The sequence below is a fragment of the Pelophylax lessonae genome (genome assembly GCF_965119305.1).
Source record: "Pelophylax lessonae genome assembly, chromosome: 10".
NCBI classification, from domain to species: domain Eukaryota; kingdom Metazoa; phylum Chordata; class Amphibia; order Anura; family Ranidae; genus Pelophylax; species Pelophylax lessonae.
The window spans coordinates 128269570-128296966 of record NC_138777.1 but is presented as its reverse complement, the minus strand read 5'-3'; the positions used below and the strand labels follow the sequence as shown (position 1 = coordinate 128296966).

The 27397-nt window shown below is 43.1% G+C and overlaps 1 protein-coding gene across 2 annotated transcripts in view; it reads right to left on the bottom strand.

The window, feature by feature from the left end:
• Window positions 1-27397, bottom strand: part of LTBP3 (latent transforming growth factor beta binding protein 3) — a 1036617-nt gene that overhangs the window by 160712 nt on the left and 848508 nt on the right. For both annotated transcript variants that reach the window (XM_082271069.1, XM_082271070.1), the window contains one exon: window positions 4716-4856. In XM_082271069.1, coding sequence (XP_082127195.1) covers window positions 4716-4856 — 141 coding nt within the window. The remainder of the gene's footprint in view (window positions 1-4715; window positions 4857-27397) is intronic.

The window sequence follows — 27397 nt, the reverse complement described above, 5'->3', positions numbered from 1 at the left end:
AGGGGGAGGATCGAATAGCGGATGTGGTCTCCGCATTCCCTATTTAATCTCACTCACGCAGCGCACGTACAGCTTCCGAAGACGTCACATCTCTGACAAAACGCGTCAAGTTGATACGCACGCTGCCTCGCTCTGAGCCCACTATTGAACCGCACGTCGAGTCCCCACTTCCGGGTACGGCGGTAATACGCGATTGCTCACATACAGACCTTTGAACAGCAGCCGCGAGGCTGGAAGGAGTCTGGAAGGGGCCAGGGCAGAGATATAGCTTTGTTTTTTTTGTTTGAGTGTACGATTTGAACGTTTTGAAGTGTTTTGGAGTGAAAAGTTTTCATTTGGATGTTCGTGTGAAGAGTTTTTAATAAAGGAGTTTTAACCTTCTGCACGATGAGGAGCCTTTTTTCTCTTATATTTTGAGTACCAAGCCGCCTCCAGAGGATCCATATCTATCTACCAACAGGAACCTGGAGCAGAGTACAAGCGCAGATTGATTCTTGCTGGCGTACGCCAACAGGAATCCACTAAATTTGGTAAGTGAGCTACCTTACCATTTGGCACTCGAGGGGAAGTGGAGGGTCACACCACTACTGCATCGGCATTATCTGCACTAAAGGACTCACTGCACTATTGCACTTTCTTCTCTTTTTTCAGCACAATTATGGACTGTATATATTATTGGTGCACTTGATTGTTTTAGCTTTATAACTGTATACACATGATGTAATTTATTGTTATTTATTTAGCACAATTAACGCACTTTATGGATGTTATTTACATACCCAGCCAACATTTACAGTGACGGGTATATATATACACACATATTTTCTTTTATATATAATTTAGGGTTGCGCAGCAAGTATAACATTTAATATATATAATAAGGGGGCATCACAACCCCCACTAATAAAGGTTACCTCCATTACTAATCTGCTGAGTGCAGAGACAGGTCCCTGTCTGTCAGAAAAAGTGTTAATAGCTAGGGAGAGGTTTAGGAGGAGTAGGAACAGTTTAGGGACTACGCCTATCGCCTGCTTGGAGTAATGTCACATTTGGGTGTGGAGCGGCCAGGCTGCATTTCCGCTCCTCATTCCAGAAACTGTCAGCATCATCACCCGAAGTGAAAGATATTTGCTGCAGATTCTGTAAATGGCTCCAGATGACTGTATCTACCCACCGGGCCAGGTTTTTCCTTGTTTGAAATTTCTGTGAATACACCTCTGTGTGATTCCTGTTCACTGACACACACCATGCTGCACCCTGCTAACATACTGGCCGTATATATGTGAACTGAAGCCACTCCTGCCTAAGCTGCACCCATCCACCACCTTTAGAGCCAGGGACCAACGGAGTTGGTGTGCATTGATTTTTTGTGCCTGAAGCCTGATTTGAGTGGGGAACATTCTGGTAGTAACTGACCACTTTACTTGATATTCTCAGGTATTCCCAACCAAAGATCAACTGGCATCAACTGTAGCCAAAGTTCTTGTTGAGACATTTTTTGTTCTCTATGGCCTGCCACCAGGGCCGTCTTTTCCATTGGGCATGCCCGGCGGTTGCCCGGGGGCCATCATGCACAGCGGAGGAGGATCCTCCTCATCGGCTCGTCCCTCTCCTCTCCTCTCCGCGCCTAGAAGACTGGCTCCACCCACCTCCTCCCTTCATGTGCTGCATGACTTGAGCAGCGAGCCGTTGTGAAAGATAAGGCAGCCAGGCTAAACCTCCTCACCACCAGTAGCCTAATCCTTCTCCTCTTCACTGCCAGTGCCCCACCTCTCTCCTCTTTACTGTCAGGAATGCAACGGTTGCTTGCAACCCACCCTCCTCCTTACATTCCTCTTCTTCTGCCTCCTGCTGCCCCATGGCATTCCACATGCTGATGGAGGGAATAGATGGCATTCTGTGCAGAGTAATGGCAATTGGCATATGGTCTTTCGGGCAAAATCATGGCATCTGAGTACCTAACATTTTGGTGCAGCACAGGCTAAAAAGATGGCATAAATGGGGTGTTTGGTGAAGCTGAGATTAGCACGCTGGGAATGGGGATGATTTGGGCAACAATCCAAAGAATATAGCAGAACGGAGGTCTGTGGTATAGCAACCCTGAAAAAATACAACTAACTTCTTATAGCCAATAGGTGTGTATATGGTAAGATTACTGGATGAGAAGGAGGAAAAGAGCACAGAAGAAGCAATAGCAAATATCTGCTCTGTACTAGTGATGAGGAATGGATTCGATTTGCGGGCTGTTTGTTGAACTCATCATAGATTTTGGGACTTAAAGTTAATAGGTTGCACAGCTTGAAAATCATTTCTGGCAGTCAGACAGATTTTTTTGGTCTCATCTTTTAAATTTCTTGGAATTCAAGTTTCTTCTAGATTATCAGAATATGTTACTTTGAATATAGAGCCATTATTTATAAAATGGAAGCAGAATCATGCCACTTAGTAAATTACTCATCTCTGTTGTGGGCATGGTAAATCCTATTTAAATGGTCTGGTTGCCACAAGCCCAGGCTGCTTGATTTTCTTTTTTTTTTTCACTCTCTCTCCATCGACACTGTCACAAGAGAGTACAACTACCTGGAGGTCGGATATACCAGGGAACACACTATATACTACAAGAGAGTACAACACCTGGTCCTGGAGTATATACCAACCTTACTATATACATATTACAGGGTCAGGGACCACTATATACTACAAGAGAGTACAACTACCTGGAGTATATACCTTACTATATACATATTACAGGGACCAATACGTATATACTACAAGAGAGTACAGCTACCTGGAGTATATACCTTACTATATACATATTACAGGGACCACTATATACTACAAGAGAGTACAACTACCTGGAGGATATATATCGCCTTATCGATAATTTGCATTTTTATTCTCGTGGGTGATTGTGTAGGCAGGGGGCCCCAGTGCACTGCATTGCCCAGGGGCCTATAAGGCTCTTAAGATGGCACTGCCTGCCACAGTGCATCTATTCTGTTCAGGGGAGAGACTTTGAAAGCAAACTCATTAGGAGACTGTTACCATCCTCAAAGTGATCCCCAGACTGAAAGGCTGAATCGCACCTTACAACAGCACTGATAATTTTGCCACTGGGTACTCCCCATATCTGTTAATGTTTGGAAGAGAACCTCGCTGAACATATGGCATCTAAATCACCTCATTCCTATAGCTGAGGCAGTACGAATGCTGCCACAGTTTGATGCTGATCCCAGGCAGACTGTTTCTTGTAGACCCTGACCACTAACCCAGTCTAAAGGTACTAGTCTATGTGCAGAAGAGGAAGACAGTTAGGAAAGATAAGCATGAACTGGATGTGGTCCCTCCCCCACGGAGAAATTAAAGGGATGGTCCCAAATAAGAAAATAGCAATAGTAGCTTCTATGTCTGTGATCATGTTTTTTGGGAAAACTCATGGGGAGAAATCATCTACACAACACCACAGACACATGCCGAACCAACCCCCCTTGCCAAAAATTTGGTGGGAGGTGACCTAAACCCACCCTCTGACACACAGGTGGGCCAGCCCCAATTAATGGCTCCCAGCTGGAGCCACCTCACCCCTGTCAATAACAAGTGGATGGCCCCCCTACTGAACTCATATGTTATTAAAAACTATGAGTTTATGTACATGTTAACTGAGTTTCATTCAAATTGCTATTAGTTACAATTGACTGTTGTGGACACTATGAATCTAGAATAACTTAACCTCATCTTTGAGGACGAAAGAATTTCAGTGGTGGGAGTATGTATCCATATACTAGACTACAGTAGTATGAGACAAAGGCCTTACTCCAAATGCATCTGTCTTGCTGCCTTTTGCTGAGTTGTTATACTGTTGTTGCATTCTCCTCCAGCCAGCAGGGGGGAACGCTAAGTATTTGAAGCTTAAAGAATTTGATACAGAATGTCTGAAATTCTGGGAGATGTAGCTCAAGATGGTGGCCATATTAAGTGGATGACTGTCTTTCTAAACTACAAATCAATATGTCCTGTGCTTGGCAGGAGGAGCCAGGAGGGCCAAATATTCTTTGCCTGGGAAAAGCACAGGCTCTTGGTGCCATGGGGATCCAAGAAGTAGGCTGGTATTGCTACTGTTTATGCTGATTTGGGGGCCTTTACACCATTTACAAACTCCTGATTGTTACCTACCCTGTGTGCTGAATAGTGCAAACATAGATGTTATTGGCTTGCCTTTGTCTAATAACCATCTTTATAAATAATAAACTACCGTATTTTCCGGCGTATAAGACGACTGGGCGTATAAGATGACCCCCCTATTACATGATCTACCGGTAATACTTATACTTAGGTTACCTTGGAGATATTATACTCGGCGTATAAGACGACCCCCCATTTTTGGGGGTTTTTTTTGAGGTTCAAAAGTAGTCTTATACGCCAGAAAATACAGTACAAGTTCTCTTTTACCCATAGTCTTGTTACTTCACTTTAGTAGCCTGGTGTGTCAGTAGGATTGAGGCCCTTGCAGGGTTGTGGTGGAGAACAGAGGACCTATCTTAACCAGTGGCTCCTTCAGAGGTAGCGCTACACAGGTCCACACTGGGGCCAACTTCTTGCACACAAGCCCACTGCATTCAGAAAATTGCCCCCAATGCCATGTTTTGGTATGAAAGCATAATATAAAAATGTTTGAATAACTACTTCTACTATTTATGTACATGTTAGCTCATTACCTGACTGTATGTCAGGGCGATTACAATGCCTTCCCAGGGTATCCAGTGTCCATGGAGGGGTACATTCACAATAGAAGGATCCAGGGGTGTTTACACAGCGACCATTGCGACACAATCCTCTATCCTGACATTCATCAACATCTAAAAATGAGATGAAAAGAAAATGATAAAAATAATTCAGAACCATGTTGTATGTGTAGCACCACCCCCGCAGGAGCTGCTGATTATATTATTGGGTCTACACCCTGCCTAACAACCCAATCAAATTGGCTCGATCCCTCCTCAGGCACAACTGACCCAGAATAGGACTGGACTATCAAATAGATACACAGGTTGGAATACAATACTTCACTATGCAACAATACCTTGTTACCTTCTTGAATAGTAGTCCTTCTGGGTGACACAATGGAACAACGCACAAGATTGTAATTAACCAAACTTAGTTTACTATATATCAAATTGAATAGGGGAGATACAATACAATACAATACAAGTCCATAAAAGGTTATTTAAAACAGCTTTAAAAAGGTAAAAGAATACCCCCACACTCCTCCTGCATTAAGGCTAGACACAGTACCAGGTAGGTGGGCCTATCTGAGTCCCTCCCCCAGAGTTCTCTTCTTTCTTGTTGATCTTCGCTAGCAAGGTTATTGAATAGAGCTCATTTGTAATCCAGATTAGGAATAAAGATCAAGAGAGAGAAAACAACGAGCTGTTAGTTGTCACCGCAGGGTGTCTGCGTAACTGAGCAATAACTTCTGCGAGAGAGATAAGCCTCTGGCGACTCCTTTACAGACCTTATTGTTTGTCTATGAGTCTCCTGAGAGAGTATGGTGATAAACCCCGGGGTTTTATCACCTCCTGCTGCGCTACCGCTATCTGTAGATAAAACTGTCTCTTCAGCAGATAAAGTCAGTTATTGGGCGTGTGCCCTCTCACCAACAGAAGTTTCTCCTTCGCGCGCTTCCACTGCGGTCTCAGTCCTTTGGCTATATGCCAGCCGCGCGGGGTCCTTCTGGCGGATGACTTCCGGTCTCGGCAAACAGCAGTATGACCTCCAGGAATGTGCCTCGTGCTTGAGATGGGACGGTTCCACGTCGTCCCTCCAGGCTAAAAGGCTCTGGCCCAATATCCAGTGTCAGTCCTTCACTCTCGCTCGCTGGTTCCTCAGAGTCCAGCGCAGAAAGGCCCCCCCTTCGCGCGCTTCTCTCTTCCTTTAAATAACCTCCCCCATAGTGCCGTGCGGTGCAGCCGTGCACCCTGGATCTTGCAAAGCAGCCTGGGAGATGTAGTTTCTTCATCTTGTGAAAAGGAAGTCACAGCCCGGGAAATTCCATGCAGCTACCACTAGAGGGAGCCTAGTTCCTGGATCTTGCAAAGCAGCCTGGGAGATGTAGTTTCTTCATCTTGTGAAAAGGAAGTCACAGCCCGGGAAATTCCATGCAGCTACCACTAGAGGGAGCCTAGTTCCTGGATCTTGCAAAGCAGCCTGGGAGATGTAGTTTCTTCATCTTGTGAAAAGGAAGTCACAGCCCGGGAAATTCCATGCAGCTACCACTAGAGGGAGCCTAGTTCCTTCCCACATATCAAACAGTGTCTTTAGGCATGTTTAACCCCGCTACACACTCCCCCCACTTGAGAAACTTTGGTCCCCAAAGAGGTCAACAGTATGTACCCTAGTGCATAGGTTGGCATTATACAACAAAAACATTAACATTTTGCTGAAATAAGTCAATCTGAATACATCCAATTTTGTATTCTAATAGCAGTGCAACAGTAAAACGATAAAGTGCAATTAATAAGCAAATAAGTGATTTCTACAGTGTTAATATAGTGCTGATTTCTAGTGCTTTTATATAGTGCTCCTTTAAAAAGCACATGTGCCTTTGCAATTTCTTAAACACTTACATCTTAAAGTTTGTGTTGAAAAAAAACATCAAAAGGTGAGAAAGAAAAAAAAACATATAGTGAGGTCAGAGCAACAAAATGTGCGCAAACATTAACTCACAAAGTAAACCAAATTGTGAACATCAAAAACTGTGCTTATTATAATGGCCAAACCCAATATCCTTATGTACAAACTTAAATGCAAACGTTTTCTACTTCAATACTTTGTTCTCATGATCTCTCACAGACCCCCCAAAACTTGGGTGGCTTGCACAGTTGTGCCTGGGGGTGAGCTAGGGTTGTCCCCCACCAAATCTACAGTGGAGGAACTAGGCTGGTCAGGAGATCTTTTGGAGGTAAAAACAGCTTCTTCCGAACATTCACCCAATTGATCATAGGTCAGTCTCTTAGGTGGGTGAATGACTCTCCTTTCCCTCTGTTCCCGTGGAGGCATGCTCTCAGAGGTGCTAGGATCAGGCACTTCTGAGGATTCTTCAATGTCCCCCTCCTCATGTTCCAACACAGAGGAACCTGATGGTTCAAGAGAGGTCAGTTCTTCTTCAGAGAAGGGTGCAACCTCCTCCTCAGAACCTTCATCCTCAGCTGCTTCTTCTGGAAGCATATGAAAGGGTATGAATTCAGGGGCTTCTGCCCGAAGGGCTCCTCTATCAGCCAAGTCAGATGAAGACAGGGAGGCAGGTGTGGGTTCTGGCAACTGAGATGACCACAACCAGTCGGGTACCTCCTCTTCATCTTCCAAATCTTCAGATGGAGAACTTCCCTCTCCCTCTTCTTGATAACAGTGGTCCAACTGGTAGAGAAGTTCAGCCGCGTTCTCCGTCCGACCAAACACATCTTGCAGAATGTCCAAATAATCCTGTGCAGTGCAGTTCTTCTTGCTAAGCTTTAGATTACGTACAGCCTCTAATGCAGGTCCCCTTAAACTCTCTGTGATTCTCTGCTTCTTGTGCTGTTCTGGTACCTCCCATTCCTCCAAAGCCTGAGTGGCGGTATCTAACCACTCTTCGAACCCATCTTCTGCTGAAGGCACAGGCTGTTTCCCAGAGAATGTCCGGAGCTTCCTATATCCAGTCATCAAATAGCTCGAGGAGTCCCTACTACATTTTGCCACAATCTCCCCAAGAACAGCACACAGTTCTGAGCTAAAAGTCGACAAAGGTGATGACTCAGGATGCCCTTCTTGGACACCTTTTTCTTGGCTGGATACCCCAGGGGTGGTGGATGAGGGACCCGCAATAGGAACTCCTGGATGTATCAGGAAAAGTTCTGTTTGGTCAGTAGTTTTTACACTGTTTCCGTTGAAATAATCAGGGACCCCCTTCCTCCACTCACACAGTGCATACGTGTGTGGGACAGTGGTGTCAGTTTTCATGTCAATCACCCAAAATTTCCTGTCTGTGGATAGTGCCCTCAAAACAGGGAGGAGCTTTTCTTCAGTCCAGGCTTCTCCCTTGATTTCAACCACCAGGCCATTTTCCACTATGACATTCTCTTCCTTGCACCACTCAGCAGCAGCGACAGGATCCATTTCTGCGTGGGAGGGAATTCTATGGCTGAGAGGGTTGTATTGCAGGACTGTAGAAATCCCGGACGAGCCCCCACGTGTAGCACCACCCCCGCAGGAGCTGCTGATTATATTATTGGGTCTACACCCTGCCTAACAACCCAATCAAATTGGCTCGATCCCTCCTCAGGCACAACTGACCCAGAATAGGACTGGACTATCAAATAGATACACAGGTTGGAATACAATACTTCACTATGCAACAATACCTTGTTACCTTCTTGAATAGTAGTCCTTCTGGGTGACACAATGGAACAACGCACAAGATTGTAATTAACCAAACTTAGTTTACTATATATCAAATTGAATAGGGGAGATACAATACAATACAATACAAGTCCATAAAAGGTTATTTAAAACAGCTTTAAAAAGGTAAAAGAATACCCCCACACTCCTCCTGCATTAAGGCTAGACACAGTACCAGGTAGGTGGGCCTATCTGAGTCCCTCCCCCAGAGTTCTCTTCTTTCTTGTTGATCTTCGCTAGCAAGGTTATTGAATAGAGCTCATTTGTAATCCAGATTAGGAATAAAGATCAAGAGAGAGAAAACAACGAGCTGTTAGTTGTCACCGCAGGGTGTCTGCGTAACTGAGCAATAACTTCTGCGAGAGAGATAAGCCTCTGGCGACTCCTTTACAGACCTTATTGTTTGTCTATGAGTCTCCTGAGAGAGTATGGTGATAAACCCCGGGGTTTTATCACCTCCTGCTGCGCTACCGCTATCTGTAGATAAAACTGTCTCTTCAGCAGATAAAGTCAGTTATTGGGCGTGTGCCCTCTCACCAACAGAAGTTTCTCCTTCGCGCGCTTCCACTGCGGTCTCAGTCCTTTGGCTATATGCCAGCCGCGCGGGGTCCTTCTGGCGGATGACTTCCGGTCTCGGCAAACAGCAGTATGACCTCCAGGAATGTGCCTCGTGCTTGAGATGGGACGGTTCCACGTCGTCCCTCCAGGCTAAAAGGCTCTGGCCCAATATCCAGTGTCAGTCCTTCACTCTCGCTCGCTGGTTCCTCAGAGTCCAGCGCAGAAAGGCCCCCCCCTTCGCGCGCTTCTCTCTTCCTTTAAATAACCTCCCCCATAGTGCCGTGCGGTGCAGCCGTGCACCCTGGATCTTGCAAAGCAGCCTGGGAGATGTAGTTTCTTCATCTTGTGAAAAGGAAGTCACAGCCCGGGAAATTCCATGCAGCTACCACTAGAGGGAGCCTAGTTCCTGGATCTTGCAAAGCAGCCTGGGAGATGTAGTTTCTTCATCTTGTGAAAAGGAAGTCACAGCCCGGGAAATTCCATGCAGCTACCACTAGAGGGAGCCTAGTTCCTGGATCTTGCAAAGCAGCCTGGGAGATGTAGTTTCTTCATCTTGTGAAAAGGAAGTCACAGCCCGGGAAATTCCATGCAGCTACCACTAGAGGGAGCCTAGTTCCTTCCCACATATCAAACAGTGTCTTTAGGCATGTTTAACCCCGCTACATATGTCTTCTTGGAAACACTTTGATCAGTACAATATAGTTATATAAATAATATGTCCAAGGGTAGCATTTAAAACAAGTCAACAGGTGGATTCAACAATCACGCTGATGTAAACAAAAATGAAAGAACACTGCACGACATACAGTGTGATAAACAAGTGTTGTTGGTAATATGATGAGATACCTAATCATTTATTTACTTAAATATTTAATGAGTATAATTCTAAAGGTTTAAAATCACAGGTTATATATATTGCTTTTATATACATAGTTTTCCAATGCAGTTTTTTTATCTTGGAAAATCTCTCCCAGACTGGGACGAGGAAATGGACACCTCCTCCAGCTTTCAGAGTTTTTTTTAGAGTCCCTATTAGTTTTCTAAAGCAGACTACTAAATAGTAGTGATGAGCCAAACACCCCCCTGTTCGGTTCACATCAGAACACTGCAAACAGGGGAAAAGTTTGTTTGAACAAACAAACTGTATTGAAGTCTATGGGATTTGAACATCAAAAATCAAAAGTCCTCATTTTAAAAGCTTAAATGCAAGTTATTGCTCAACTAAAGTGTATGGGGGTCCGCGTACTGACCTGGGGAACATGTAGCAATGCAAAAAAATGTTTTAAAAATGATAATTTTTAAAGGAGCAGTGATATACTGATTGTAATGATGCTTAAAGTGAAACTATAAAAATGAAAAATTCCTTTAAATATCGTGCCTGGGGGGTCCCCTTGATGTCCCTGTAAAGTAGCACATCTGTACAATGCATATAGCCTGCTGCAGCAATACTGACATTTCTAAAGAAAAAAATGTCATATACAAATTTACATACAAAATTTCAAATCGCATGTACTTGTCATGCAGGTGCAGAAAAATTGGGCCTTTGGTGTTGGTGGTGCCTGAACACCGCAACCCCTCGCAGTTTCTCTTGCTGGTCGCAGGAAGGGGCCATGCTAGTAAAAATTCCATATGAATTTGAAATCGCATGTACTTGTCATACAGGTTACAGAATAATTGGGCCTTGGTTGTTGGTGGTGCCTGAACACTGCAACCCCTCGCATTTACTCTTGCTGGGCACAGGAACGGGCCCTGCTGGTAAAAATTCCATACAAATTTGAAATCGCATGAACTTGTCATACAGGTGCAGAAGAATTGGGCCTAGGTTGTTGGTGGTGCCTGAACACCATAACCCCTCACAGTTACTCTTACTGAGCAAAGGAACGGGCCCTGCTGGTAAAAATTCCATACGAATTTGAAATTGGCAAAGATCAAGTCTGTTATCTGTTCCCATCAGTGATCTACTGGGGGCGCTGTGCTGTCACCTGACCTGGCCAAGATTGGGTGGTGGCTATGCAAACCTGCTGGAGTGATGGGGACCTGGAAGGTTAGTATCGGCAGTAGCAATCGACCGATATCAGTTTTCCGTTGCCGATACGGATATTTTGGTCATCGCATATCGGTATCGACCGGTATTGGCCGATATTTTTGCACATTTAAAATTTTGCTAAATAAACACAAATTTCGACACAAATCTGTTACTGAACATGTAAATCTTTATATATTAACATTTGTAACATTAAGGGCTCATTCTTCACACCTTAACTGCATGAAAACTGATAGGAAAACTTCATTTGCAGGGACTTTTCACATCATCTGATAAACTGCTGCAGATACTAAACTAAGCATGCCAATATCTTCTATGCAGGATGTGGAAACCTTACAAGCCGTCCTGAACAAAATAATGGGGTGGGCAACTACATGGCAGATGAGGTTTAATGTTGAAAAATGTAAAGTAATGCACTTGGGTGCCAGAAACCGGAAAGCAAGCTACTCACTAGGGGGGGGGGACCTCTGGGTGAGTCTAGGATGGAAAAGGACCTGGGGGTACTTGTAGACAACAGGCTTGGCAGTGGCATGCAATGCCAAGCCGCTGCAAGCAAAGCCAACAGAATACTGGAATGCATAAAAAAGGGGATTCACTCCAGAAATAAAGAGATTATTCTCCCTGTCTACAAGACTCTGGTCCGGCCACATCTGGAGTATGCTGTCCGGTTCTGGGCACCGGTCCTCAGGAAGGATGTGCTGGAACTGGAGAGAGTCCAGAGAAGGGCAACAAAAATAATTAGGGGAATGGAGGACATCAGCTATGAGGAAAGACTACAAGCACTGGACTTATTCTATCTCGAGAAGAGACGAGTGAGGGGGGATATGATATCAATGTACAAATACTGTACTGGCGACCCTAGCATAAGGAGCAATCTAATCAGAGAAAGGGAATACAATAAGACACGTGGCCACTCACTAAAACTAGAGGAAAGGCGGTTTAACCTTGAAATACGTAGGGGGTTCTTCACTGTAAGAGCAGTAAGGATGTGGAATTCTCTTCCACAAGCAGTGGTATCAGCAGGGAGCATCGATAGTTTAAAAAAACAATTAGATGGGCACCTTAAAGACCACAACATAGAGGGGTATACAATGTGCGGTTAACAGCAAACACACACACACACACATCAACGGTTGAACTGGATGGACGGATGTCTTTTTTCAACCTCACTAACTATGTTGTCCATACCTACCTTCCTTAGTTTGAACAGTAAGCGTTTGTGGGGAACGGTGTCAAAGGCCTTTGCAAAGTCCAGATACACCACATCCACAGGCTTACCTTTATCTAGGTGGCAGCTCACTTCATCATAGGTTAATACATTGGCTTGGCAAGAACGATTTTTCATGATCACTACTAATAATACCATTTTCATTACTAAAGTCTTGTATGTGGTCCCTTAACATCCCCTCCAAAATCTTGCAGACTACTGATGTTAGGCTGACTGGCCTATAGTTACCCGGGATATATTTCGGCCCTTTTTTAAATATTGGTACCACGTTGGCTTTTTTTCCAATCAGCTGGCACCATACCCATCTGTAAACTATCCTTAACCACTTAAGCACCGGAAGATTTTACCCCCTTCCTGACCAGGCCCTATTTTGCGATTCGGCACTGCGTGACTTTAACGGACAATTGCGCAGTCGTGTGACGCTGCACCTAAACAGATTTGACGTCCTTTTTTCCCCACAAACAGAGCTTTCTTTTGGTGGTATTTGATCACCTGTGCAATTTTTTGATCATTGCACAGGCGCTATAAACAAAAAAAAAGCGACAATTTTGCAAAAAATAACAATATTTTTCACATTTTTTTTATATGAAATTCCCCAAAAAAAAAAAATCAAAATTTTGTAACATTTTTGGCCAATTTGTTTTCTGCTACATATGTTTGGTAAAAAAAAAATTGCAATAAGCGTATTTTGATTGGTTTGCGCAAAAGTTATTGCGTTTACTAACTAAGGGAAAGATTTTTGTCATTTTTGTTGTTTTTTTTTAACGAGTAATGGCAGCGATCTGCGATTTTTTTTTGCAGGACTGCGACATTGCGGTGGACAGATCGGACCCTTGACTGACATTTTTGACACTTTTAGGGGTACCAATGACATTACTACAGTAATCAGTGCTATACATATGCACTGTTACTGTCAAAATGACACTGGCAGGAAAGGGGTTAACTTTATTAGTGATGCAGTGGCTAAGTGTGTCCCTAGGGGCGTGCTTCTTACTGTGCAGGGATGGGGCTTTTCATGTAACAGCAGAGATCTACGATCCTACATAGCAGGACCGTATGATCTCTGCTGTTACACAAGGGAGAATGACAGGCGGGTTTGTTTACATTAGCCGCCTGCCTTTATCCCTCTGTAACGGATGATCGCTAGTGACAGGTGGACATCGGGTCCGCCGGTCACTCGCGCTGAGGTGTCCGTGAACGAGCGGGGGCGGTAGCGCGCCTCCGGCGGTGCGCGCTCACCCCCTATTGGCTCACAGGCCGATAGGTCACTTTGCCTGCATGGGGCTGATTGCCGCAGTATATGTACAAGCGGTTAAAGATCAAGAATAATGGTCTGGCAATCACCTGGCTGGGCTCTTTAAGAACCCTCGGGTGCAAGCCATCCGGTCCCGGTGATTTATTTATGTTAAGACTCCCTAGTTTAGTTCTAAGTCTATCTTCTGTTAGCCATGGCGGTACTTCCTGAGGTGTATTATTTAGTTTGGCCTTACAAACTGGTTTAGTGTAGCCCCCTAATTCTTTTGTGAAGACTGAAGAGAAGAAATTATTTAACACTACCGCCTTTTCTCTGTCCTCTGTGGCCAAATCTCCTTTGTTGTCTTTTATGGGGCCAATGTGTTCTGGCCTCGCTTTCTTACTGTTTATATACTTAAAGAATTTCTTGGGGTTCCTTTTACTCTCCTCCGCTATATGTCTCTCGTGTTCTATTTTAGCCGCCTTGATTTCGTCTTAACATTTCTTATTATACTCTTTGTAATGCTTGAGTGTCCATGGTCACCTGTTAAAGGTCTTCTGTTTTGTTCATATAATGGTTCCACTTCATAAACATGAAAGAGGAGGACAGAGGAGCAGAGAGCGAGAGGTATCTTCTAGCATGGGAAGCAAGTCTTTTGTAGCGTGCCTAATTTTCTTTCCACCACTGAAGAGGATCACGTCTTCTGTCAATTACTGGTTCCTTCAAATAGAGATGAAGTTCATCATCCAGGCTCATTATTGCAGATTCAGAAGAAATTGAATCCTCCACATGAGGCCCCAATAAAACACTGAAAATATCCTGATCAATTCAACCACGATGTAGAAGATTCTCTTCTGTGCGTTGACGTACTTTTGGACGTTCTGTTTTTGCAGCATGCTGCTCTTTATAAAAAATATTTTTCTGGACTTGTCTTTTCGGCAGGAACCTCCTGCACCTCCTGTTGAATATTTTCTGTCAGCCATTTTTTTGCTTTTATATAAAACACACAGAGGAGCGCACCAACCTAGTGCATTATCCCGAGACAAATAATTTATTAGATAAAAGCACAGTAAGTAATGTACTCACAAAAACAGCAAGAAATTGTGCATCACAGATCACTGTACATTCCATCCAATGTATTAATACGTATGGATGTAACAGTCACTGAAGATCCTGTGGGCTGACGCGTTTCAAGGAATTCCTCTTCTTTGGAATGGCCTTTGCCAATACATTATCAGAAGAGAAAGCATGGTTCTTGTATCGAGGATTCAAAAGACTTGCAAGCACATTTTTAATCTGTTCATGCTTCTCAAAACATATATCAATCAAAGCTCTTTGGCTTGACAGACCATCATTTGAAAGTTGGAGGCTGTTGTGTGCCATGACACTGAGGTATGACATATCAGTAAGCCTTATTCCTTTCCGCATGTTTGCTCCACTGTCTCGAAGTAGCACAAGCATAACTCAATCTTTGTTGATTCCCCTGTCTTTCAGCATGCCTAGAAACATTTCTCTACTGTACTCCCTGTACTCCCCAGTGTGGGATTCTTGCATCACTTTTGTATTCAGCACCAATTGCCTTTTCGTCCATCCGCTGTCAATGAAGTGGCATGTAAGAATCATTAGTGACTCTGACTCTGTTTGTCCTGACTAGCAGTCAGTCGTGAATGAGAGTGAGTTGCCAGCATTCTCTGGTTGCAGCATAGCCTTTACTTTATCAACGACCTTTTGGTGAAGCTTTCCCAGCATTTCGGTTTGATAATACTTCTCACTGTTCAGTGTGTAGCTTGGCTCAAGTATGGACATCGACCGCTTAAATCCTGAGTCAGACACCATTGTAAATGGCTGGTTATCAGTGACAATCATCTCTGTGATTACTCTGTCCAACAGTTGGGATATTTCATCTGAATCTAGACAGTGACAACTGTTTTTCTTCATAAACATATCTGTTATTGTTGTCTGGGATAGTGGAGGAGGTATTTCAAAATCACATTGATATTCATTTTTTTTTTTTGTGCTGTATGATATAATTCAATATGATGAACTCTTAGATGGGCCCAAAGATTTGACATATTTTTGTTTTTTTCAGGTTACTGATCCCATGCTTATGTCGTTTGTACATGGTGGAATTTTTGGTGGGTGAAATAGGGAAAGATGGGGGGAGAGTTATGGCAGAGGATAAGAAGGTTCCTATATTACAAACAACCATTGGAAATGGTACCATTTGTACCAAAATTAAAAATATCCAAAATAAGTGGGCAAAATGTGACAATGAATTAAAGTGTTTTTTCACCAATGCCAGAAGTCTGCCAAACAAAATAGGTGAGTTGGAAGCTCTGGTGTACGAGGAGAACTATGACTTAATTGGTATTGCTGAATCTTGGCTTCATTCTTCACATGACTGGGCTATTAATATATCTGGCTATGCTCTCTTTCAGAAAGACAGGGTAAAACGGAAGGGTGGTGGTGTCTGTCTCTATGTGAGAAGTGATCTCAAAATGAGTGTAAAAGATGATCTAGTTGATGGAGAGTGTGCTGAGTCTGAAGCAGTATGGGTTGAAATGTACATGGGTGTGCGTAATACAAAGATTATCATTGGCGTTTGTTATAGACCTCCCAGTATTAATGAGGAGGTGGAGACTCAGCTCCTGGCACAGATAGAAAGGGCTGCAAGGGCTGGGACAGTGTTAATAATGAGGGATTTTAACTACCCAGACATTGACTGGAGTAAAGGCACTGCTGGGATAGTTAAAGGGCAAAAATGTATAAACCTATTACAAGACAATTTTATGGTGCAGTTTATTGAAGCCCCCACTAGAAATAATGCTCTGTTGGACCTGGCAATCTCTAACCATGCAGAGCTTATTATTAATGTTCATATAAAAGAACATCTGGGTAGTAGTGACCATAACATGCTTTCAATTAATGTTAGCTGTAAGCAAAAAACGCATACAGGAAAAACATAAACACTTAACTTTAAGAGAGCAAATTTTCCAAGGATGAGGGCTGCTCTCCAGGATTTAGATTGGGAGGGAATATTGGCACCGATGAACACAGAACAGAAATGGGAAATTTTCAAAAAGACTTACTGCAAAGTATATTCCCATGGGTAATATGTTTAAAAGGCTAAAAATAAAACCTATGTGGCTCACTGCCAAAGTTAAAAAGCTATAAATAAAAAGAAAAGAGCTTTTAAAAAATATAAAAATGAAGGAACACTATCCTTGTTTAATTGTTACAAAGAATATAACAGAATATGTAAAAAGGAAATCTAGGACGCAAAAATTCAAAATGAACGACAGAGTGCAAAAGATAGTAGGATAAACCCCAAAAAATTCTTCAAATATATTAGGTCAGGTCTGAGCATGTAGGCCCTTTACAAAATAATCAGGAGCGGGTGACTAGGGACAAAGAGAAGGCAAATTTATTAAATACTTTCTTCAGCTCTATGTATACAAAAGAGCATGGGGGAGCTCATGACTAGGGTTGAGCGAACCCGAACTGTAAAGTTCGGGTTCGTACCGGACTTTAGGGTTTTTGGTACCCGGACCCCAACCTGAACATCTTATTGAGTTCGGTGTTCAGCAATTTAATGGCGCGTTAAAAAAAGATGCAGGGCAGCCAATCCACAAGCGTTTAACTGGTGTGCCCTTAGAAGCCATCACAGCCATGCCTACTAATAGCATGGCTGTGATTGGCCAGTGCAGCATGTGACCCAGCCTCTATATAAGCTGGAGTCACATAGCTCCGCACGTCACTCTCCTCTATCTAGTGTAGGGAAAGGCTGCGGCTGCTGTTTTGAGGGAGAGAATAGGATAGGAGGACGGAATCTTTATTCTTTAATCAGAACTTCAACTCAGCGATCTACATAGATTTTGTTGTGTACTAGGGAAAGGCTGCGGTTGCAGCTTTGAGGGAGAGAATAGAAGGAGGACAGAATCTTTATTCTTTAATCAGAACTCACAGTTCACAATCTTTTTACCATGCCCTGATCCCAGTGACAGCGAAAAAATACTTTTATCCGTCTGTTAGTTAGGTGGGCGGCGTGGGTCATTTTATGAAAGCTCAGTGCACCAGCATATTCAGTGTACATTTTAAGCTATATATAGCTATAATTTTCTGGGTTTTTAAAAACACCCTTTTTGCGCTAAAATCCACAATTTTATAGCCCTTGCTTGCTGCATCTGTACGTGTAGAATTCAAGCGTTATATACTGCTGTCATAATGCGTTAGTAAAAAAGCACCCTTTTTGGGCAAAATATACAACATACTGTTGTTCTATTCTGCTATACAAAAAACACCCATTTAGGGCAAAAAAAATAAATAAATTTGCAGCGTTTGCTGCATATGTTACTGTGAGATACACCCTTTACTTATTGTTGTTCTATTTTGCTACTCAAAAAACACCCATTTAGGGGAAAAATCTTAAATTGCAGCCTAGTCTGTATCTGTACATGTGAGATGCACCCTTTAGATACTGTTGTTCTATTCTGCTATTCAAAAAACACCCATTTAGGGCAAGATCCTAAATTTGAGAAATATGAGGAGAACGTCAAAAAAGGGACGTGGCCCGGTCGTAGTGCTGCCAGTGGAGCTCCTGTGTCATGGAGAAGACGTGGTCGATCTGTGCCAGCTACACGCACAAGTGAAACACCTTCCTCAGGTGCGAGTAGGCAAAAGAACCTACAGCAGTATTTGGCGTGGCTCTACGAATGTTGAGGCCAGAACAAGTACAGGCGATAGTAGATTGGGTTGCTGACAGTGCCTCCAGTGCAGTCACATTGTCTCCCACCCAGTCTCCTGCTGAAAGATCAGAGTTGGCACCTGCAGCTGATGTCCATCAGTCTTTCACCTCACCCCATTGCAAATCAGCCAAGCAGTCTGAGCCCCAAGTCATGCAGCAGTCTCTTCTGCTTTTTGATGACTCTGTTAGCATGGTTTCCCAGGGCCATCCACCTAGCCCTGCCCCAGAAGTGGAAGAGATTGAGTGCACCGATGCCCAACCACTTATGTTTGAAGATGAGTACATGGGAGGACCTTTGCAGCACGTCTCGGATGATGACTAAACACAGGTGCCAACTGCTGCCTGCGGCTTTTGGAATTGTGCAGACCGACAAGGAGGGCAGGGGAGAAGACTGGGTGGAAGTTGATGTGGAGGACGATGAGGTCCTCGGCCACACATGCAATCAACATCATGCACGTGACCTGTGTAGTTCGGAGGAAGAGGCGGTGGTTGCACAGAGCCACCAGCACAGCAGAAGAGGGAGCAGGGTGCATAAGCGGAGTGGCTGTCCCCTATACAGTATGCCTGCTACTGCCCAATGCAGCAAGGGACCAAGCACACCAAAGCCAGCTCCAAGGAGTTGTCTAGCATGGCAGTTCTTCAGACAATGTGCTGATGACAAGACACGAGTGGTTTGCACGCTGTGCAATCAGAGACTGAAGAGAGGCATAAACATTCTCAACCTAAGCAAAACCTACATGACCAGGCTTCTAAGTGCAAAGCACGAGCTGCAGTGGAGTAGACACCTCAAAAACCAAGAAAGGTCTCTGGCTCCTCATGCTTCCTCTTCTGCTGCAGTCTCGGCCTCTTTCCGTCATTCCGTCTGGTGGAGACGCAGAGTTTTAAAAGCCTTATGGCGGTGGCTGTCCCACAGTACGTCGTGCCCAGCCACCACTACTTTTCCAGGCGAGCCATCCCTTCCCTGCACAACCAAGTGGGGGACAAAATCAGGTGTGCACTGCCCAACGCCATCTGTGGCAAGGTCCACCTAACTACGGATACGTGGACCAGTAAGCACGGTCAGGGACATTATATATATCTCCCTAACACTGGGTAAATGCAGTGGTGGCTGGGCCTGAGGCGGATAGCAGTTTGGCACATGTCCTTCCACCACCGAGGCTTGCTGGGCGCTTCAGTTTGCCTCCTGTTGCTAACCCCTCCTATTCTGCTTCCTCATCCTCTACCGCCTCCTCATCTGGTCAGCGTAACACCTTCACCACCAACGTCAGCACAGCCAGGGGTAAATGACAGCAGGCAGTTTTAAAACTTGCCTGTTTGGGGGAAAACCCCCACACCGCGCAGGAGTTGTGGAGGGGCATTGAACAACAGACTGATGAGTGGTTGGTGCCAGTGAGCCTCAAGCCCGGCCTGGTGGTGTGCGATAATGGGCAAAATCTCGTAGCAGCTCTGGGAACAGCCGGTTTGACACACATCCCTTGCCTGGCGCATGTGCTGAATTTGGTGGTGCAGAGGTTCCTTAAAAATTACCCTGATATGTCAGAGCTGCTGCTGAAAGTGCGAGCCTGTGCGCACTTTCGGCATTCTCACCCTGCTGCTGCTCGTCTGTCAGCGCTGCAGCGTAACTTCGGCCTTCCCGCTCACCGCCTCATATGTGACGTGCCCACAAGGTGGAACAAGGCGATAGTGGAGCTTCAGCTGCAGCACAAACGCGTGAGTCGCTCTGCAGAACAGCACCACTTCACCACCAATAACTGGGCCTCCATGCGAGACCTGTGTGCCTTGTTGTACTCCACCAACATGGCCAGTGCCGATGACGCTGTTTTCAGCGTTACTATCCCACTTCTATGCCTCCTTGAAAAAACTATTTGGGCGATGATGGAAGAGGATGTGGCACAGGAGGAGGAGGAGGAAGAGGGATAATTTCCAAGGCTTTGAGGGCAGTCATTCACAAGTGGCTCAGAGGGTGGGTTCCTGCACCCACAAACGCCAGGTACACAATTCTCCAGCAAGGGCACAGTTCTGGAGGATGCCGAGGTGGAGGATGAGGAGATGGAGGAGGAGGAACCATGTTCACAGCAGGGTGGCACCCAGACCAGCTCATGGCCATCACTGGTGCGTGGCTGGGGGGGTACAGAGGACACAGACGATACACCTCCCACAGAGGACAGCTTTTCGTTGCCTTTGGGCAGCCTGGCACACATGAGCGATTACATGCTGCAGTGTCCCCGCAACGACCGGCGAGTTTCCCACATTATAACTTGTGCTGATTACTGGGTGGCCACGCTGCTGGATTCCCGTTACAAGGACAACGTACTGTCCTTAATTCCCTCACTGGAGCTTGATCGTAAGATGCGTGAGTACAAGACGGGCTGCTGGTGGCATTCCCACCTGACAGCGGGGGCACAGTGGAAGCACAAGGCGAAGGCAGAGGAGGAGGAAGAGGTAGCCAACGCAGCCGGGGGAACCGCCAGCACCTCAGAGCATGGCCGAAATGTGGAAAAGCTTTGTCAACATGCCGCAACAACCAGCACCACCAGCTGATATAGAACGTCTTAGCAGGAGGCAGCATTTCACCAACATGGTGGAGCTCTATGTGTGCACAGGCCTAGACGTGCAGAATGACGGGTCTTCTCCCTTCAACTTCTGGGTCTCCAAAATGGGCATATGGCCTGAGCTTGCCCTTTACGCCTTGGAGGTGCTGGCCTGCCCTGCAGCCAGTGTATTATCTGAACGTGTATTTAGCATGGCAGGGAGCGTTATCACAGACAACCTGTCCAGAGCCAATGTGGACAAGCTCATTAAAATGAACCAGGCATAGATCCCACAGGACTTGTCCTTACCTTGTGCAGAATAGACATGTATACCGGCCTTACCCAGCCATTGTTGTATTTTTGATCTTTCTCACTCTTTTGAGGTGTACCCTAATTTAAAAAAAAATAAAATTAAAAACAAAAACCAGTGTTGGCTACCTCGTCCTCCTCCACCGCCGCCGCTTCCACCTACACCGCCATATCCACCTACACCGCCATATCCACCGCCACCTCAAGCTCCTACTCCATATGGACCTACATCAAGATTATTATTTTTTATTTTTATGTATTTTATGTTATTTTAAGTTATTTCCCTATCCACATTTGTTTGCAGAACACTTACCATGTTCTTAACAACATTTTGCTGCCATTTACAGCCCTCTAGCCCTTTCCATTACTTTTTTAGAGCCATTTTGAAGCCATTTGACTTCAATGGGGTTCGGGGTCAAGTTTGGGTTAAGTTCGGGTGCCGAACTCAAACTTTTTTGCGAAGTTCGGCCGAACCCGTCGAACCCGAACATACAGGTGTCCGCTCAATTCTACTCATGCCCATAATGAGGATGGTATTGACACAGCCCCAAATGATGCACAATGGCTCAAAAGTGATAATGATCCAGAAATATTTAGACAGAATAAGGGTGGATAAAGAGAAAGACAGAAGTGACCAGCGCTATGGAATATGTAGTGATAGTGAATAAATAATAGGTGTAAGCAGCCAACAACCAAACCCCGAGGAGTTAAAATTTCAATAAAGGTGCAGAGAAGTTGATACAGCGCTACCTATGAGTGATCAAGTGTCATAATAAATGATATGATAACTCAAAGTAATAAGCTCCAAACTAAGAAATGACACCAAATAAAATAAGTGCGTCACAGTATTAATCCAATTGAAACCACTGGATCTGACTGTGTATGGTGACCTCGTGTAAAGTGCAAATAAATAAACAAAAATTCCAAACCAAGTGATTGATTTATTCCAAAACTCTTTGTACAATGCAAAGTCTAGTGGACATTAGTGGTTACTGTAAATGAAATTAGTGTCCAAAAAAATAAAGGAATTCTGGTGATGCTATTGGTGAAAGTGATAAGCAATTCCCAATTGTGAATGAAAAAGTTGCAACCACCTGTGTGACCACTAGGTGTCGCAACGGATATACAACCTGTTATCGTGAATGTAGTAAAGCAGATTGTATGCAAATCCCAGGGGTTCCTCTCCTCGGCCAAGCAGGCGCAGGCTGGCTAGTTACACGGAGAGACAAAAGAGGGGAGCCCCATGATGCAGTATATATTTGTAAGTAATAAAGACGAGTGTAGAGACTCACAGTAAGGCTGTCTTTGATCAGTGTAGGTCCGCCGGGAAGCTTCCGCGTTCCACAGCTCGATGTTCCAAAACCGGAAGTGACGTATGACTACGCGTTTCGTCAGATGACGTCTGCTGGAGCGGCGTCACCATAGCGCACTCCCGGTTATTAAATAGCCTGCCCTTGTCATGGCAACCGAACGGCTTCCTGCCGCCATCTTGGTGCTCATTATTGTTGCCGATCGGGGGACATCTTGCTCCTCTCTGCAATGATAGCTACGTGCAGATAGAGAGGGGCGGCTATTTGTCATCATTTCAAAGCAGCCTCACCGAACCAATATAAAAAGCTTTATTGTTAGAATTTAAAAGAAATTGTGTACTGAAAAATGTTTAAAAATAAACTTAAAAATGCCAAACATCCTGAATGGTAAAAAACAGAGGGAATCAATAGAAACCAAGTCAGGTGTTGGATGTAATGAGGGGTGGCGGGGTAAAACCGATGTCAGCCATTTTTTTTAGAAGAGATAATATGTATTCTGCCTTCTTTTAAAGCCCCAAGGTTTATATAAAAAGAATTATCTGACACTAGTATAATAATAGTATAATGTTGGATAAAAAATAAAAATAAATAGTTATTCAAAAATCCGATCCCATATAATTGTACCAATGGCTCAAAAAACTCTCTGGAGATGTATTCTCTAATATCTTGATGGGAAATATTGAATGTTATACGGACAAAAAGTTATTTGAGGTTTATTATGGTGCTAGATAAGAAGGATAAAAAGGATAAAAATAAAAAATACTAATAAACCCTAAAATTTCAACGCTGGAGGAAAAAATCATATGGTGATGCTGGATGAGAAGGATCATAGGTATTTAGTTGAGAAAAGCGGATCCCATGAAGATATTCATTATTTTATTAAAGGCTTGTTGCACACGGGGGTGAAATGGAGTGGATGATGTTGGATGAGAAGGATCACGAGGAATTTTTTATATATATAGGAAAAAAACATGGAAGTGCTGTATTTGGAATGCGGAAGACCACCAATGTTTAAAAAGTTAAGATTGGATAAAAGGACTGGTGGAAATGTCATATTAAGAACATCATAAAAACATCATAAAAAACATCATAAAAAGACATCATAAAAAGGGACATCATAAGAAAAGGGAAGGACATCGTAAAAAAAGAGGCAACATCATAAAAAATGTCATAAAAAATGTCATAAAAAATGGGAGAGCATCATAGAAAGGGGAGAACATCATAAAAAAAGGGGGGGGGGGAAGACATTATAAAAAAAAGGGGGACATCATAAAAAAGGAGGGGTATTTTTGGAGCCCTGAGACTACAGACGAATCTGATAGACATGTAAAATATAAAAATATAAAAATATGTAAAAAATATCTCAGTTATACGTCTGTAATAAAACAGTTCAAGTCTATGTCGGCATTTAACCCATCAGGGCGCAATGATTTCATCAAAAAAATCCATTTCGTTTCGTTTTTAGAAATCATTCTTTTTTTATTACCTCCTCTCCAGTCCCCTCTTATTTTATCTATTCCATAGAAAGTCAAACCGGAGGGGTCTTGTGAGTGCACTTCCTTGAAATGTCTGGATAGAATATGCTTCTCAAACCCCTTTTTAATGTTTTTTATTTGTTCTCTGATTCTTATGTATAAAAGTCGAGTGGTTCTGCCTATATATTGTAGCCGGCAAGGGCATTCAATGACATAAGTCACATGCGTACTTGTACAAGTGATAGTATCTTTTATTTTATATTCCACACCGGTGGTATGAGATCTGAAATTCTTAATTTTCTTTGGTTGTCTCCTATTGGTTCTGCAGGGTAAACATTTTTGGCATCTGAAAAAACCATTACTGCTCGTAGGGAGAGAAATGGTTTTTGGTGGGTTTACCACATTATGTACTACCCTATCCTTTAGTGTGGGTGCTCTCCTGTAGACAGAAGATGGTCTACTCTGTAGAATTTTCTTCAGAGTTCTGTCCGCTGTGAGTATAGGCCAATGTTTTTTGATAATTGTAATATTGTAATAATTGTTTATGTTGTCTATTGAAACCAGTTGTGAAAGCAAACTCATGTTTGTTTTCTTTTTCCTTTCTTCCATTTTCTTTAATGAGATCCTCTCTTTTGGTATTTCTTACTAGTTTTTTTAGGTGTTCCAAATCCTTCTTCTTATAACCCTTTTCAATTAATCTTTGTATGAGTATATCTGCTTGGACGTCAAAGTCTTGAATATGGCTGCAGTTTCTCCTTATCCTTAAAAGTTGACCTTTAGGGATATTTCCCAACCACTTTGGGTGGTGGCAGCTCTTAATTGGGATATACTCATTCTTTTCAGTTTTCTTGAAGAAAGTCTTACTGGCTAATTTTCCTTCTTGCTTAAATAATTCCAGGTCCAAATAGGCCACTTTCTCTTGGTTCCAATTTCCTGTGAAAGTGATTCCGTATACATTGCTGCTGATTTCATCGCAGAAGGATTGTAATGTCTCCATACCTCCTCTCCAAAGTAAGATTATGTCATCTATATACCTGATGTCTTTTTTTGATGTTTTTATGATGTTCTTAATATGACATTTCCACCAGTCCTTTTATCCAATCTTAACTTTTTAAACATTGGTGGTCTTCCTTATCCTCCTTTTTTATATGATTATAGGTCTTCCGTTTTTACCTTTATCCGTAGGTTACGCATTGTCTTCCATTCCTCCTTTTTATGTTTTTATCCTTTATTTTAAAAGTTAAAAGTTTTTAACGTATATAAACTAAGTATTGAATTCTAAATCCTCCGTTAATACCCTCCCTTCGTATGGAATACAAATACAGCACTTCCATGTTTTTTTCCTATATATATAAAAAATTCCTTGTGATCCTTCTCATCCAACATCATCCACTCCATTTCACCCCCGTGTGCAAAAAGCCTTTAATAAAATAATGAATATCTTCATGGGATCCGCTTTTCTCAACTAAATACCTATGATCCTTCTCATCCAGCATCACCATATGATTTTTTTCTTCCAGCGTTGAAATTTTAGGGTTTATTAGTATTTTTAATTTTTATCCTTTTCATCCTTCTTATCTAGCACCATAATATACCTCAAATAACTTTTTGTCCGTATAACATTCAATATTTCCAATCAAGATATTAGAGAATACATCTCCAGAGAGTTTTTTGAGCCATTGGTACAATTATATGGGATCGGATTTTTGAATAACTATTTATTTTTATTTTTTATCCAACATTATACTATTATTATACTAGTGTCAGATAATTCTTTTTATATAAACCTTGGGGCTTTAAAAGAAGACAGAATACATATTATCTCTTCTAAAAAAAATGTCTGACATCGGTTTTACCCCGCCACCCCTCATTACATCCAACACCTGACTTGGTTTCTATTAAAAGATTCCCTCTGTTTTTTACCATTCAGGATGTTTGGCATTTTTAAGTTTATTTTTAAACATTTTTCAGTACACAATTCCTTTTTAAATTCTAACAATAAAGCTTTTTATATTGGTTCGGTGAGGCTGCTTTAAAATGATGACAAATAGCCGCCCCTCTCTATCTGCACGTAGCTATCATTGCAGAGAGGAGCAAGATGTCCCCCGATCGGCAACAATAATGAGCACCAAGATGGCGGCAGGAAGCCGTTCGGTTGCCATGACAAGGGCAGGCTATTTAATAACCGGGAGTGCGCTATGGTGACGCCGCTCTAGCAGAGGTCCTCTGACGAAACGCGTAGGGTGGAGTCCATTGCGTCATACATCACGTCCGGTTTTGGAACATCGAGCCGTGGAACGCAGAAGCTTCCCGGCGGACCTACACTGATCAAAGACAGCCTTACTGTGAGTTTCTACACTCGTCTTTATTACTTACAAATATATACTGCATCAAGGGTGGATAAAGCCCCTGGACCAGATGGCATCCACCCACGCATCCTAAAATAATTGTGCGCTGTAATTTCAAAGCCTTTGTTTCTAATTTTTAGGAACTCGTTAAGGACTGGAATAGTACCACTGGATTGGCGTGAAGCCAATGTGGTGCCTATATTTAAAAAGGGATCAAAGTCTTTGCCAAGTAACTATAGACCTGTTAGTTTAACTTCTATAGTTGGGAATATACTACATAAAAGACCACATAGATGAGTTCTTGCTGGAAAAAATATTTTAAGCAACGGACAGCATGGATTTATGAAAGACAGAAGTTGTCAAACAAACCTGATTTCTTTTTATGAGGAGGTAAATAAAACCTTGGACAGAAGGGTGGCTGTGGACATAGTATACTTGGATTTTGCAAAAGCGTTTGACACAGTTCCCCACACACGGCTAATGTGTAAGGTACAGGCTTGGAAAGATCAGTTTGTAAATGGATAGAAAATTGGCTAAAATATAGAATTCAGAGAGTAGTGGTTAATGATTCTTACTCTGAATGGTCTAAGGTTATCAGTGGTGTACCCCGACGTTCAGTGTTGGGACCCTTACTTTTTAATATCTTTATAAATGATATAGGGTCTGGGATTAAAAGTATAAGTTTCAATCTTTGCAGATGACACCAAGTTTTGCAGTGTAACAACTTCTTTACAGGATGTCTCCAACTTACAAGCTGACCTTAATGCACTGTTTCATTGGGCAACTATGTGGCAAATGAGGTTTAATGTTGATAAATGTAAAGTTATGCACTTGGGGGCTAAGAATATGCATGCAGCATACATACTAGGTGGAGCAGAACTGGGGGAATCCATAGCAGAAAAAGATCTGGGTGTTCTGGCAGATCATAAGCTTAATAATAGCATGCAATGCCAAGCTGCGGTTTCCAAAGCAAGCAAAGTCCTTTCTTGTATTAACAGAGGCATGGATTCCAGAGAGAGAGATATCATTTTGCCCCTGTACAAATCATTAGTAAAACCTCATCTGGAATATGCAGTTCAGTTTTGGGCACCAGTTCTTAAAAAAGGATATCGGGGAACTGGAGAAAGTGCAGAGAAGGACAACCAAACTGATAAGAGGGATGGAGGAGCTCAGCTATGAGGAA